At 40.2% G+C, this 16,517-nt stretch overlaps 1 protein-coding gene across 1 annotated transcript in view; it reads right to left on the bottom strand.

Moving 5' to 3' along the window:
* Positions 1 to 169: 169 nt before the first annotated feature.
* The window catches only part of dennd6aa (DENN/MADD domain containing 6Aa), a 25,847-nt gene continuing 9,499 nt past the window's right edge, over positions 170 to 16,517 (bottom strand). Inside the window, exons 5-19 of the mRNA XM_046076007.1 lie at positions 15,173 to 15,253; positions 14,688 to 14,793; positions 12,029 to 12,108; positions 11,608 to 11,667; positions 11,391 to 11,446; positions 10,312 to 10,434; positions 9,932 to 10,027; positions 8,411 to 8,505; positions 7,994 to 8,059; positions 7,837 to 7,901; positions 6,616 to 6,705; positions 6,155 to 6,318; positions 5,582 to 5,684; positions 5,406 to 5,480; positions 170 to 4,841 (exon numbers count right to left, since the gene is read on the bottom strand). Coding sequence (XP_045931963.1) covers positions 4,710 to 4,841; positions 5,406 to 5,480; positions 5,582 to 5,684; positions 6,155 to 6,318; positions 6,616 to 6,705; positions 7,837 to 7,901; positions 7,994 to 8,059; positions 8,411 to 8,505; positions 9,932 to 10,027; positions 10,312 to 10,434; positions 11,391 to 11,446; positions 11,608 to 11,667; positions 12,029 to 12,108; positions 14,688 to 14,793; positions 15,173 to 15,253 — 1,392 coding nt within the window. The 3' untranslated portion in view covers positions 170 to 4,709. The remainder of the gene's footprint in view (positions 4,842 to 5,405; positions 5,481 to 5,581; positions 5,685 to 6,154; positions 6,319 to 6,615; positions 6,706 to 7,836; positions 7,902 to 7,993; positions 8,060 to 8,410; positions 8,506 to 9,931; positions 10,028 to 10,311; positions 10,435 to 11,390; positions 11,447 to 11,607; positions 11,668 to 12,028; positions 12,109 to 14,687; positions 14,794 to 15,172; positions 15,254 to 16,517) is intronic.

The raw sequence follows: 16,517 nt of genomic DNA, 5'->3' as shown, positions 1-16,517 counted from the left end.
AACGGGTGCCAAATGTTTTGAAATTGAACTTGCCCCAGGTTTAAAGCGTACGATTTATCAATTTGTATGCAGTTCTTTAAAGTCTGTTCTGTATAGCAATCCATGTGCACAGATCAGAGACGATCATATAACCCACAGGGCTCTCCCCAGAAAACAGGCAAGAGAATCCTTTAAAATTGAAGCTGCTGTTTAATGACAAAAGCAGTTAAGGTCAGCAAAACAAAAAAATAATAAAAATATACAATCGAGGACAGTGACCTCACAGAACCTGAAATGTAGCAGGAAAAGTCCCCTCTGACCTTATTCTCACAGCAGCCTTCTTGAAAATTTCTGTAAGAAGCTTCTGTAACAGCTAGCTGGGAAGCTAACTAGCTTAGTACAGTGAAATAACTTAGCTAACATTACCGAGGGAAGCTAACACTAGCTAACATTAGCTACAAACCAAATTTTAAAATGTGAATCTATTCGTGTAATTCTAGTTTGTCTGTAACATTTTTCCACTTCAAAAGTGACATGAATATACTATGTGTATTTAATCTATGTTGGCAGAAGTTTAGCGCAGAGCTAGCTAGTCATATCTTCCCAAATGTTCAAAATGGCCGCTGTGTGAATTTTATTTCAATTTTGTTGTAATACTGTATCAAGCAAAAGCAAACACAGTCACGAAAGACACTCAGCAGTGAGTTCCTCCCAACAAGGTACAAGTTACAATAAAGTTAACATAAGACTGTGACGTCTTATCACTGCCTTAATGAAAAGTAGTCCTCAGGGCGTCAGAGTGCCTTGGTGTAGTGGTTACATGGCTTCAATTAAAACGAAAACAGTGACAGTGCCAATGGAGCAAAATATGTATAATACTATGCAACATAATGGCTTTATGTGCTTTTATTAGCTTGTATTGACATTTTGAATTTGTAGTGTTATAATTTTCATCTCCCATGGCATTTAACGATGGGTGAAATATTATGTCCCTTTTATAAAACAATGCCTAGAGAGTATTGTTAGCATTAAAATATCTGGAAGATAGCAACAAGCTAATTTAGCCAGACAGCCACAAATAGGGGTTCTACCAATAATAAGTCTTGCTTTGACCATAACCATACCACAGTCTACACAAGCGAACATAAAAAAATAATAATAATAATAATAATTTAAAAACATTATTTGAAAGTAATGAGGTTTTGGTTAATCGTCAAATATCAATGTTTTCTGGTATTACGGTATTTTAATTACATTATATTAAATTTTTTTGAGAATGTATACATCTCCATTGACACCAATAAATAAGTAGTCTTTAGCAAAATAGTTATTCATTAAAAACAGTGATTGACAAATAGTGACAACGCTACTTTACTGATGTTGTTTTCAGCATCAGTAAAGAATGTCTGTTAGCAAACAAACTACAAATTCAAAATGTCAAGGCGACTCAACAACATTGTAATTAGTCTAAGAAAGGAAAATGATTATATGGAGCAATTCTTATTTATATCTCTGTATTTAGTAAGACATCTGATGTAATAGCAAAATAATTATTGTACATCAACATATCTGGGCGACCATTTCACTTTACACCATTATGTACAAAAGTCTTCATTCTCTACAGAGTGGAATACGAGAATAGCCCTTCATAAAAATTCAAAGTTGTTAAAATAAGTTGTTTTTTCTTAAAAATATAAAACTTATATGGTTGCAGGTTATTCCAACCAGCACATATTTGTTTTTTGTTTTTTACAATTATCTGCTTGACAAAAAAAAAAAAAAAAAAAAGGCAAATTTGAAAACATTTATAAAACATCTGTTACATGATGGCTCAAAAGAAAATGACCCCCAAAAAAAACCAATACGTTTGACAACAGGTTAATTTAACTTCTCAAACAGTTGTTTTGAAAAATATAAAACATCCACTAACTACATCTTTAGAAATAACAAATCTTCTGTGAATAAGTCAGTAATTTACACTGTGAAAATACAAATTACTATAATAAATTAAATTACCTGTTAAGCCGTTATTGCTGTCATTATACGTGATTTTGTTCATGTTTACATTGTTAGTTTTCCAGGAATGTTCATGACTTCCAATAGATCAGACATAAGGAAGCAATGAGTTGAATGATTTTCATTTTAAAGACCACACAGATTATTTTGCACGTTTAGGACCTTTAACTTTTAACATTTTTATTTTCTGTCCATGTTTAATTATAGTTTTAACTTAAGATTTAATTTTGACAACGTAGCTCAAAGTTCACTGACACACTGACATTTGTGGTCTGAAGTGGTTTGATTAAGTTTAATTCAACACAGTTTGTGGGATAAAACATGCAGCAATTTGATGCTTTAAAAGACCCAGCAGTGTTAATTATCCCTTTACTACAACTGAGTGAGTTTGTTTTATATTACAGGACTCTGACTTTGTGTTGGTTTTTAGTTTAACAATGCATCAGTGTAGCTCGCTTGTTCATCAGAAAACACTTACAACAGACTTCAGGAATATTTTTTGTCTGAAGGCAACACAGAGGATCCTGAGCAGGATCGTCTTCAGTGGCAATTCTTTTGTCAGAAGTGGCTCTCCAGCAGAGTAAATTTAGTTTAGTGTAAGAATTATGAACAAACATGAAGCCTTTGAGCTGCAATTCCTTCCTTCCCATCTTTATAGGAACCAGTCATCATTCATTCAGATTGAGACTAACTCATTGAGCCTTTGGTTCTTCTTTCCCTCCTGTAAAGCACCAGCATCGTTTAACCCAAATCAAAAAGCTGTTCCATCTGTTGAGTATCAGTTAAAACGATGCTAGCCGTAGTGTTGGGGTTATTTCAGTTTACTAAATACTCCTAAGATCACGCTGGTTAAAACATGTCTGGTTGTTACCAATTGTTGCAGGACTTGTTTGCAGTATCTGTTTTCAGCTCTGAGTGTCTTTTCTTTACAGTAGTTTTATGCAGCTGTGTGGAGGTGGGACTAATTACACTTAACTATGGATACAAAATTCTGCCAGGAAAAAAAAAAGAAGTTTAGAATGACAAAAATAAAACTGTTAAATCAAAGTTATGTTAAAAAAAAAACAATATGACATAAGGCAAAAAACTTTACAGGTCTTACCAGATCAGATGTAGTCATTTAAATGGTGAACTAGTATAGATACATCCCAAATGCATTTTCTTGTTTTAGTGCTGTCCAGAGAAAACTTTCCAGAAAGTGAGGAAAGCAATATAGGCTTAGCTCAAATTTGTCATGGAAGGGTTTTACTATAAAAGCCCGTATCCGCCAGGAAAACAAAATAATGAAATGAAATATTAAAAACAACAAAAATCTAAATACTCAAGATCTGTCAATATACTTAATCAAAGATATTAGATGATAGATAGAAAATTGTGACTTTTTAACTCCTAATTGTTATTTACTGACAGATTTACAATTTTATAAGTTTGACTTAATTCAAAATATTAACTCAGGCTCTCATACTCACAAGTCAATTTGACTCAGAATTTCTACTTAGAGACAAAATTTTAATTAACCTTATAATTTTGACTTCATGTCTCTAAATATTGATTTACCAATTGTTCATCTGTTTTGCTTTTTTTGTTTCTTGGCGGACATGTCTCTCCATAGAGTTGTAAAGTCCAGCGGCCAAAGACTTTCCTCAACCTCAGAACAGCTCATCAGCCAGTTGAAATAAAAAACAGGTTTTCACACAACTAAACTTGACACACAAGTTTTGGATTCAGTCTTCAGGAAAATCCATATATAAGAACACCAACCCACACCAGGATTTCTGAACATTTAAGGACAATTTTGAATATTTCCTCAGACTGTTATGAGAGGCTAAACAAAGATCATGTGACACAGATGCAGGGATTTGACTGGCTCCTGGGCACACTGCTCTACAGCACATGACAAAAGAGCCGTTCGCAGTTATTACAACGTTGCTGGTGCTCTATGTGTGTTTTAACATGTAATTGTAAAGCACTGCTTGGCTCTGCTTGATTCAGTCTGTTTGCATAAAAGTGTGTGTATTTGTGTGTGTGTGAACGGCACACTGGTCCAGTTAGCGATGAAGTGCACTTCTTTTAAAAACATTTCTTGAAAATGGATGAAAAACTCCAAAGTCAGTCCCGCCGGAATACAGCAGTCCATCGTCAAGTTAAAAACGTACAAATTAAATACGTCAGGAGGTAAAAATGCTGAGGGTCAAAGGTCAGCTGGGTTTGTCTTCCTGCTCTTACCTCTGAGGCGATGACAAGTCCTTTTTCACACAGGCCACCCAAAACCTCAGACGAACCTCTGGTACTGAGCTGCATGTTGAAAGAGCACACTGCTCCTTTCATTTAATAACCTACTCACATTTTTTAAATGCGGTTTCACCTTCTGAAAACTCTTCAGAGGAGTTTATGTCAGGCGGCATCGGCCTGGTCCAGCTGGTCGTTTTAATAGCATGTGATCACTGAGACGTGGGGTGGACATGTTTGGTCTAAACTCCACTGAGTATCGGTTTGGGAAGGGAAAAGTAAATATAACTGAAGTTGGATGTATATTTTGGGAAACAAAAATGTGTGCTTTCCATGTTAGACCAGAAGAGGTCCTCAAACTGGGACCCAGCCTAAGTAAGCGGGGGTCCCTCCACCTGGGAGCCAGCTGGGAGGAGACCCACTACCCCCCAAACTTTAAAACAAGCTCAAACTGGGGTTAGAGTTGGAGACCGAGGGGTTAAAGGTCAGGGTGTCGAGGGCTTGTGTAGGATGCCTTGAAGGTCCTCTGGTAAGGCGAGGATGACGGCGTCAATGTGGGCCCTCAGTTTGGCCACAGTTCCTGGACGCACCGGGAGCTGCTCCCTCTCCGCCTGACTCTGCAGAGAGCACCGTGAGTTAGAGAGCATTCACCGGCGTTCACATTGTATTAGACATCTATATATTTTATAAGTGCTTATCATTAGTTGTTCATTTAAATCCCCATTGACACATTCATATGAAGGATTTTATTATTAAAATGTCAGAACAAGTAGAAGCAGTGGGTTTAAAGGACAATTCTGGTTCATACTTTTAATTAATATTTTTGTACATCTGACTATCATTTCGATCAGTAATAACATAAATTGTGATAAATCAGAATTACCCTTTAACAGTGGTATAAGTACCAGCAGTAGTAATGATCCAAATCATATTAGTAGCAGTAGTAGGGCAAATACTGCCAGTGCTAGTACTGGTACCAGTACCATCACTGGCAGTATTTGCCCTTGTTTATGCAAAAGCAGTGGCTGTATAAGCACTAAAAGTAGTTGAAGTACTACTATAAAAGTAGTAGAAGTAGTAATAGCAGTAGTTGTGGTAGTAACAGTAGTAATAACAGTATAAACAGTAACATCTGTACTACTCATGCAGAGTATATGAGCCTTGGCTGAGTTTGTACTGACCAGTTTATCTTTCAGCTTCAGAACCAGATCAACTGTCTCCACCTCTGAGTGCCTCTGGACTCTCTGCTGCAGATCCTACAGACAGACAGACAGACAGAAACAGATGTAGGATGAGAGATTGTTTGAAATACAGTTTGTATTTCAGGTTTACACTCAATCCCTCCCTCATTCCTCACCTCCTCACACAGGGCCTCAAGGTGCAGAGCCTCCAGTTTCTGGGTCATCTCTCTCCTCCTGTTGCGGAACCAGCCGTCAAAGTTGGGAGACTTGAGGAAATGCCTTCAGACGCAGAGAAAACCACACAGAACGAGTCCATAAGATGCTCAGGATAATGTGCATTTCCACGATTAACGCCAATCATCCTCTACTTTGTTGTTTCTTCATTCTGTGTCACTTACTATAAATTAAAGTCAACACTTCCTGCTGGTGTTTTATATTAAAATCATACCAGGAAAGGGAGAAAATGTGGTGTCTGAGCCTATGTCTGACGAATATGGATTAAATTGTTATCAAATACACTTATAAAATGGGGGAAACTTTAATTAATGAGTGTCTCTAATGTCAGCCTGTTTGAAATAAACTGTGGTTCTCACTGCAGTTGCCCCAACACCATTTCAAAAGTCACGCTATCTATATATTGTGTAGAATAGTGTTAAAATACATCCAGAGACACAAGGTTACAACAAATACCTTTCTTTTAGTTCCAGACCCGCAACTTCCAGCAGGATTTTATGACTTTGTGTGTGTACCTGTAGAGTCCTATCCAGTCTCCTTTCAGTCTAGATGTGAGCTGAGGTCCAGCTTTCTCCAGCGTCTTCATGAAATCCTGCTGGATGAACGGTCGGAGTTGAGGAGGACTCTTCCAGGGACTGATGGACTTCTGAAGAGGCATCAGACTGGCAACGTACCGCTCCTGTTACACACAATCACACACACACACAGAGTTTAATTATTTCAGTTCCACCCAGCGGCAGCACAGACTGAAAACATGAAACGGTTGATTTAGAGCTGTGTTTCCCGGGGGGGGGAGGGGGTTGGGATCCTCCAGAGGAGCTCCAAGACAACTAACAAGGAAGTATCTAGTGTACATCAGTCCACAAGACGGCTTATTAAAAACACTACTGTGGCTGAACAGCTGAGACAGAGACACACAAACAGACAAAACAGCAACATGTCACATAGAGATAAAATAAAAATGACTGGCTGTTACCAGAGGAATGATGAAGCTTTGTGTCAGTTCTAAGAAGTAGCGTCGAAGAATTGCATTTTGGGCCGCCGAGGGTCTCTTCTGTTGAACACCCTGAAAAACAAAAATCATAACATTAAGCTGCTGTCAAAAACTGTTAGTGAACATTTCCACACACTGTAGCAGCCAACCAGCAATGAAGGAGAGGGGTGATGCTACTATAAGTACATTTCTCAGTAGTATTTTGGTAGCATAGTTATTTTAAAACAAGGTATTTTAATAGTAAGTTGATATCACCATCACAACCCTAGAAGGATGCATCTCACGTGATCAGGCCATATCGGGTTTTGATTATATTCCCCTCAGCAACGGTTTCACTTCACCTTGTGATATAGAGTGACAGTGGGCAATGCAAATACTTAAAGAACAGGAGTTACATCCAGGTAACTTCTATTTCACCTCGTCTCTTTACTGAAGCGTGGTCAGAGGGTTTGCTAAATGTGTGTTACTGAAAAGAAGAAGTCTTTCTGCTACTTGCTTCACGTTGTCTTCACCATTAACAATCCTTTTCAGGTCTTCTATAATAGTAAACTGAATATGTTTGAATTTCATACTGTTGGTCAGACAAAACAAGATAAGATAATAAAAACAATTGTTAGTCACAGCCCTACTCCACATGGTGTCTTTGTAGCTGCTATAGCCCTAATTATATTTTGGAGGAGGTGCACCTTAACAGCTTGATTTATAGTTTAATGGCTTAATGTACAACTATAAATCCAGATGCACATGAACTATAAGGTTGACTCTTTCGTGGAAGTTTATTTTCAGCTGTCTCCACAGCAAAGAGCTGTTTTCCTGTCAATTTTTTATACACAAGCGAGAATGTAAGGGAGTGGCTGTCACATAAAGGTCACAAATAGTCCAGTATTTCATTGATAGAATCAGCATCTCCCTCGTCTTAACAGCAGGTTCCTGTTTTTCCGAGGGAGCTGCTAAGGCAAAGTGCAGAGGATCTAAACCAGACACAGTATTTACCCTGTTTGGCACTTTTAATATATAACAACCATTGTAAATGGTGTTACCACGAAGAAGTTGAATAAAAATGTTATAATATAATTTATAATGTTATAAAAAAAAGGTATGTCGATTTTAAAACAATGTGGGCTGGAGGACTGTAGTGCATGGCTCCAATCAGTCAAACAATTTTAAGCGTATGCAGGACATTGAGGAGAGACCATGTCTAACCTTCTGCAGCTGTTTGATGATTTCTTCGTCTTTGTTGAGATACGGCTTATATGCAGTGTACACACCTGCAACACACAAACACACACACAGTTCTGTGAGGTGCATAAAAAGATAATCACACTGGAGAATAAATCCAAAATGAGTATGAAGCCTTTACCAGGTTTAGAGTCCAGCGTTTTGAGGTTTTTCAGTTTCTTCACTTTCATCTGCTTGGCCATCTCTCCTGAGAGGAACATTGTTACATAATCAATTCTGAATGGTAACAGTACATACACAGAGTGACCAGAAAACTAGAAACCCATTTACATTGTAATGCAGTTGGAAGTACACTCTTGTCTAAAATATCATTGTATACTGTTGCATTAAAATGTTCCCTTGCTGGAACTGAAGGTCGTAGACCAAACCAGGAAAACTAGACCCACTAAGTATGTGGACAGGCTGTACATCTCTGAGGCTCAGATGCTGTTGTAGTGGACTGCATTCCAAGGTTTTGACATTTGTATTTTATCAATTACAGACAAACATCATGTTTGACTGAAGTGTAATATTTGTGACTAGAAGCAGTTTGATCAACCTGCTTGCTTCATGTCTCCAATGCGGATGATGTGCGGCCAGTGCTGCAGGGTTTTTGCAAAGAAGGGATTGGTCACTCCCAGAATGACGGACGGCCTGTACAAAGAACAGAGAGACAGATCACACATGACTCTACAATTATTAACTTCACAGGAACAAGCAGCCGGATTAAAACATCAAACCTCCTGAGGTTTCCCTGAGCAAGATGCTTAATTATTTTAAAACGATCTATTAGGATTTTATAGTGTGTTTAATTTTTGACTGTTGGAAGATTTCAACTCCGTGATGAACACAAAACTCAATGAGCTTCAAAATAAATCGAATGAACAGGACTGTGTTTGGAACACGTTCAGGAGAAAAGTTGAGTCCCAGAGAGCTTCAAAGACTTCCAAACAGAGAGCTTGTTACACCCAAAATGTAATAGTGTAATATTATTGATGTTTAACTTACATTTAACAGGAGTGTCTAAGGCACATGCCATGTAATCACGTCGTCTTTCAGCTGGGGATCCCCCTCACTCTCTAATCTTTCCTATGTCTGTGTGTCAGCTTTAGAAATGTTCAAAAGGTCAACATTAGGGCCTTTAACAATCCTTGAGCGCCTCCTTGTGGACAAATAAAAGCTTGTTTCTTAGGTTAATTTCTGCACTGTCTGCAGTGTATATGTGCACTAGTTAATAAAGCAACATTTGAGGACTTCTTCTCCAGTTCTTACCAGACTATGTGGCAATTGCAAATTTATTCAAGCACCACCACCTAGGGATTCATTATTAACAGGAGCTCTTAAGCTCACACAACCAGAACCTTTCTCCATAACAAAACATATTAAAATAGTTTAATTTAACTGACAGAGAGAAAAAGAAAGATTCTGTTAATTTGTTTATTAATTCATCTATATATTTCTGCATCTATATAAATACAATTTTAAGATTTTCTTTGTGTTCACTGCTCATGATGCTTCTTTTATATACCCATTTTGTAAAAAAACAAACAAAACACTATTGCTTTCATTTGTTTTACCTTCATATGCTTTAGTCACACATACGTAAAGTATATGACACAAAGAGAAAATTAACTGAAACCTGGTGAAATAATGTCAGATGTTTCCTACAGCATGTTACATGTGATTGTGAAACACAGAACAGCCGTGCCTGTTGTTGAAGCCTGCACATCAGCGACATGTTGACACATGAGCATTCGCCACTGTTCGTTCCCAGCACTGATGCAAGTCTCCAGGAAATCAGCTATTTTTATCACATACTCCAAATTTCTGCCCGTATGGAGCATTGTGTGCAACTTGTGTCAACGTCCTTAAGTTACAAGGATCAGACTCACAAAAGGTCACTGGTTAAAATCCCTGACCAGTGACCCTTGACCACCACTGAAGTGCTGCTAACTGAGGCACCGTGCGGCAGCTCAGCAGCCAGCAACAAACAACTGTACATTCAGCAGATGCAGATGGAAAATCAGTGACTTGCTCAAGGGCGTCATGGTAACTACTGTGCTGGTTCATCGTTACTCACGGAGCTTGCGTTCTGGTAGTGTACTCCTTAAACTCGCTGTCGTGGATGGTGAAGTACGGCCGGAAGTCACTGCAGTAACGCAGGGGAGAGATACAACTGCAGACAGAGAGAGACAAAGACAGGAGTGTTAACTTTTGAACCCCGTCTGTATCTAGGTATTGCCTAACAAACTGTTCACCAAGAAGTCATAATACATTAAAGACTTAATTTAACACTACATTTAACTGTATGAAAGACATGGAGACATATTTCTACACATTTAATGTCTTTTTCAGGACTCAAAGATGGAAATTTAGAGTACTTAACTTCAAATCTTCTACAAAATGTCAAGCCTCTGTACAGGCTGGCACAATGATCGCCCCTAACCCTCTCTGACTCACCTGACCAAGGCCAGCACGGTATCTGATGACTCAGCTGGCGATGGCGCCATCACGACGAGTGCCTCCCCGAGCAACACCAACTCCCACAGCATTTGGATATGGAAGAAGACCGGGTAGAAACACCTGGAGAGAGAGAGAGAGCGAGAGCTTGTGTTAGAGGTTAAGAGTTTCCTTCCCTACTCAAAAGCTTTATGGTGACATTACTGGGGGTTATTTGTATGAATATAATTGAAAAAGTCCTCTCAGGTTGATTTTTTTACAAAGTTTTGAAATGACCTTGAAGAAATGTGTTAATAATGTTGGTGTTCTCACAGAACAAGTGTTTGTTTAAAATGCATTTTCTGTACATTGCTGAATCTCTCTTTTGGAACAAATGTATGCCTCTGTGGAGAATTTCCTTATTTGTCATTACTTTTCATGAAATTCTGAACAGAGGAGGAGGTGTTTTCTTGTTTCCAAACACTCCTGACAAGGTAAAATACCTCTTTAAGTTTGCTTTATTCTGCTCTGGTTTTTATTAGTTACATCTAGATTTTTATTCTTTTCTTTCAGTTCTGTTATTTCTTTTTTGTGAGCTGCCAGTGATAAAGGGCAAAATAAACAAATGAACATGAATGTTAGCAAGAGGTGGGTATTATTTTTTTTTTTTGACCTGACCACAGAATATGCAAATAAACAAAACAGGGCTGCAACAAAAACAGTCAAATTGACCTTTTAACAAAAAAACATGACTATTCATGCTGGTCACACTGACCCTGTGGGTGAGTTTTATGAATAAGGGCGCTAATTGTGCAAGACAGTAATCAGGTTTTAGAAACACAGACCAAATATATTGCAATGAACAATTTCTACGGAAGATCTTTATTTGTCCTATAAAAACTATTTTAGCAGGTAATCTTGTGGGGAGAAGGTGGTAACCAGGTAAAACAGTGCAGTCAGAGGAAGAAAAACCTCCCAATGCAGACAATGCTCAATTCACCTGCTGCTGCTGTGCTACCACTGAACATCAGGGGGTGACAGAGTGTGACACAAGCGTGTGTTTTGGGAGGAAGGGAAACAACGTGACCTGCAGCTCTCACCTGAAGAGATCCACTTCATGGATGGTTGGGAGCACGATGGACACCTGACTGTCACTCTGAAAAACAGACACACTCTCTTTCAGCTGAAATAATCACATGTTCAATTTAATTTCCAACACACATTAATACAAAATGCCGATTGTTTTGTGTGTGTTTTTGTGTGTGTGTGTGTGTGTGTGTTTTTTGTGTGTGTGTGTGTGTGTGTGTGTGTGTTCACCTGGGTGGACTGGGCCAGCTGTGAGGTTCCGGGCTTGTCGTAAGAAGTTGGGATGCGAACCTGCAGTAACACACATATTCCAGTCAGTTTGAACACACAGAAACCAATTTAACACAGATTATAACTCAGAATATTGACTCTGCTGCCTTAATCAAAGATCGGATGATAGTGTGCACGTCACAGTTTGCACACGGGTAGAACGTGAGTCATTGTGTTCTCAGTGTGACTGAGTGACTCTTTTTCTCATAAAGAACATTTTGACTTGACAGAAGTTTAACCGATTACATTTAAGTTCCGGTTGCAGGGCCCTGCTGTAGTGCATGAACCGTTTATTAATGTTAACAGCTGCACCTGTACTTTAACTGATGGGTTGACGAGTCCAAGAATAACATCTACTGCTTTAAGGGTTTTGTGCGAGTACCTTGATGACCACACCCATAATGGGCAGCGTGAGGATTCGTCCAGGATGGGGCGTCGGCCAGCGGTCTATATCATTACAAGCTGTCAAATACAAAAAGAACAAAAGAACAGCAATCGGATGGTGTATAAAAACACAAACTGTACAAACCACTATAAAATTATAAGAGAAAGAAATACCAAAGGGTCAGTTCACACAAATGAGCATTTTCACACTTCCCTCTTGAGATGTCCGTTTTATTTGTCAAGATTTTGAGAAATCTGAAACTGAGATTTCTGCCTTCACCCCGACAGAATGGAGGTGAATTAAATTTTGTGAGTTTTTCTGCTCACAGTGTTAAGAAAACTGATAAACGGAAAAACACATCTTTAGAGAAACGGTGACCTTCCAACCTGAGATGACCCACACATTTTTTAAAGTGAGGATGATCATTTTTCAAGGCTTTGAGCACCATAAGATGAATCCTTTCACCTCCATCGTACTGTGGTGGAGTAAACTTTAAGTTCTATCAATTGAGTAGACCCAAAGCAATCAATGTATTGTTACTGTCTTTATTTTAACAGCTGTTCATATTAACTTCAATTTTATTTTTTTATTTCAGTCTAATTTATTATTAAAACAGCAGCTAGGCATGTTGCTAAAGCTATAAGAAAATCCACAAAGAAAACAATCATGCACGCACAACGTCAAAAGTCAGAGGAGGCACACGCATTCTGAGAGCAGATGGTTGCCCTCATGACGTTGGGTTTACACCAAACGTGGAAAATGACCCTTTGTTTCGGCGCCCATGTCACTCAAGCTAGCTCCACTCCGCTCCGTGTCTGGTGTGAGATGACAGGAGACAACTAACACATATGACGACGGGATGGTTTCATTTTAAGTATTATAAAATGTTATAAGAGTGATTGCGTTGATGACTGAACTGGAGAAACAGTATATTTGTCTTCATGGATATTCCTCACCTTGAAAACACAAAATTCAATCCAAAACTCTCAAGACTTTGTACAAACCCCGCACCGAGGGAAGAAGGAAAATAGATGTTTTATAATTTGGGTGAACTGTTGCATTAACATGCTTTAGCACTGATTTGGCTTCTGTGAGAGGCGGCAACAACAACAACAACATGATCACTTTTGGTTCCTGCCAGGACCTTTGAACAGCCATAAGTCTGTCTCCTGAGGACTTGAGGCTCATGCAAGTCGTCAGAGCGCATACCATTTTCTTAAGCACAAAGTGTCCAGAGAATGTGAAATGTCAATATTAAACATTTTTAAATCATGATGGGGGTGCAGAAAGTGTTCTGGTGCTCGTTTGTGTTAGATGATGTTTCTGCAGACCTCTGGACCAGCTGGAGTTGAAACACAACACTCACCAGTCTCTCTTTATAAGCATTACATTAACACCCGCCTTAGGATTTAAACAGTGTTTCTGATGAAAAACAATTTTTGTTAAGTTTTTATCTTTTCAATTAATCTTTTACACCCATGCAGCACTTTTTTTTTTTTATATACAAGAAGAAGCTACTCTTTTAATGTGTTCATCTTAATGGACCACACGTTTTTAAAAAGAGAGCTTTACACATAACCTTATCAGAGATAATGATAATATTAGTAAATTTTAGTACGTCATAGTCAACTTTAATCATATAAAAGGTAATTTCCCAACAACAAAAATGTGGCTAGTGAAAATGCAGTGTAGCTAGTAACTTTGGAAAAGCACTAGCCACATTGGTTCGTGAGCAAAAAAGTCAAGCCCAGGTTACAAGATATATATTTTAAATATTTTGGCAGCTACATACAGACAGGCAGAGACAAGCAGGGACAGGCAGAGTCAGACAGACAGGCACAGACAGGTAGAGTCAGACAGACAGACAGAGACGGGTAGAGTCAGACAGACAGGCAGAGACAGGTAGAGTCAGACAGACAGACAGAGACGGGTAGAGTCAGACAGACAGGCAGAGACAGGTAGAGTCAGACAGACAGAGACAGACAGACAGGCAGATAGAGGTAGAGTCAGACAGACAGACAGGCAGATAGAGGTAGAGTCAGACAGACAGACAGGCAGATAGAGGTAGAGTCAGATAGACAGAGACAGACAGACAGGCAGAGACAGGCAGAGTCAGACAGAGTCAGACAGACAGGCAGAGACAGGTAGAGTCAGACAGACAGGCAGAGACAGACAGACAGGCAGAGTCAGACAGAGTCAGACAGACAGGCAGAGTCAGACAGACAGGCAGAGACAGGTAGAGTCAGACAGACAGGCAGAGTCAGATGGACAGGCAGAGACAGGTAGAGTCAGACAGACAGGCAGAGTCAGATGGACAGGCACAGACAGGCAGAGTCAGACAGACAGGCAGAGTCAGACAGACAGGCAGAGTCAGACAGAGTCAGACAGACAGGCAGAGACAGACAGAGTCAGACAGACAGGCAGAGACAGACAGGCAGAGACAGACAGAGTCAGACAGACAGGCAGAGACAGACAGGCAGAGTCAGACAGACAGGCAGAGACAGGCAGAGTCAGACAGACAGGCAGAGTCAGACAGACAGGCAGAGACAGGCAGAGTCAGACAGACAGGCAGAGTCAGACAGACAGGCAGAGTCAGATGGACAGGCAGAGACAGGTAGAGTCAGACAGACAGGCAGAGACAGGCAATCAGACTGACCAGCCTCCAGACAGGGCTCCTGTTTCTCAAAGTATTCTGGAGCCATGATCTTCAACAGTGAGTGGAAGAAGGTCACATAGGGCAGCTTACTGATCAGGACCAGAGACTGAAGAGACGTAGAAACACACAGAGAGAATTTATATAATCAAATCTTTTTAAAACCATCATTTAAAATGACATCAGTGTTTTCTGTTAAAACTGCATCCGCTGAACATTTCTGCTCTCAAGTTTGAATGGCTTTTTGAAATACCCCAAATATTTTAGTTTTCATTACTGGCGCTGCAACAGATTATTATATTTCATTATTGATTAATCTCTCAATGATATTCATTCATATAAAACAGAGTAAAGCCGCAAAACCTCACTCTATTTTACAACAGATTAACAGACTGATTAATGAGTATTGTCCTATTCTACATTGATGGTTCTACGCATGTTGGCACGTTTTCGGTGTGTTGAAGCTGAACTGCAGTCTCGTCACTGACCTTCTGGAAGTATCCTCTCTTCAGGGATTTGTCTCGCACCTGACGGAAGTACACGTAACCGTAGTAATGGCCCTGTTCTCTCTGCAACACGCACACACAAATACACAATCATATAACCAACATCACTTATATCACTAAACCGAACGATTCCGATGTGGGTCACATGCTTTGCTGCATGTTTATATACACTGCTCAAACCAAAATAAAGGGAACACTTAAACAACACAATGTAACTCCAAGTCAATCACACTCCTGTGAAATCAAACTGTCCACTTAGGAAGCAACACTGATTGACAGTCAATTTCACATGCTGTTGTGCAAATGGAATAGACAACAGGTGGAAATTATAGGCAATTAGCAAGACACCCCCAATAAAGGAGTGGTTCTGCAGGTGGTGACCACACACCACTTCTCAGTTCCTATGCTTCCTGGCTGATGTTTTGGTCACTTTTGAATGCTGGCGGTGCTTTCACTCTAGTGGTAGCATGAGACGGAGTCTACAACCCACACAAGTGGCTCAGGTAGTGCAGCTCATCCAGGATGGCACATCAATGTGAGCTGTGGCAAGAAGGTTTGCTGTGTCTGTCAGCGTAGTGTCCAGAGCACGGAGGCGCTACCAGGAGACAGGCCAGTACATCAGGAGACGTAGGAGGGCAACAACCCAGCAGCAGGACCGCTACCACCGCCTTTGTGCAAGGAGGAGCAGGAGGAGCACTGCCAGAGCCCTGCAAAATGACCTCCAGCAGGCCACAAATGTGCATGTGTCTGCTCAAACGGTCAGAAACAGACTCCATGAGGGTGGTATGAGGGCCCGACGTCCACAGGTGGGGGTTGTGCTTACAGCCCAACACCGTGCAGGACGTTTGGCATTTGCCAAAGAACACCAAGATCGGCAAATTCGCCACTGGCGCCCTGTGCTCTTCACAGATGAAAGCAGGTTCACACTGAGCACACGTGACAGACGTGACAGAGTCTGGAGACGCCGTGGAGAACGTTCTGCTGCCTGCAACATCCTCCAGCATGACCGGTTTGGCGGTGGGTCAGTAATGATGTGGGGTGGCATTTCTTTGGGGGGCCGCACAGCCCTCCATGTGCTCGCCAGAGGTTGCCTGACTGCCATTAGGTACGGAGATGAGATCCTCAGACCCCTTGTGAGACCATATGCTGGTGCGGTTGGCCCTGGGTTCCTCCTAACGCAAGACAATGCTAGACCTCATGTGGCTGGAGTGTGTCAGCAGTTCCTGCAAAAGGAAGGCATTGATGCTATGGACTGGCCCGCCCGTTCCCCAGACCTGAATCCAATTGAGCACATCTGGGACATCATGTCTCGCTCCATCCACCAACG

The sequence above is a fragment of the Micropterus dolomieu genome, linkage group LG18 (assembly GCF_021292245.1).
Source record: "Micropterus dolomieu isolate WLL.071019.BEF.003 ecotype Adirondacks linkage group LG18, ASM2129224v1, whole genome shotgun sequence".
In the NCBI taxonomy this organism is placed as follows: Eukaryota; Metazoa; Chordata; class Actinopteri; order Centrarchiformes; family Centrarchidae; genus Micropterus; species Micropterus dolomieu.
The sequence above is the reverse complement of the archived record's forward strand: the minus strand, read 5'-3'. Positions and strand labels throughout refer to the sequence as shown.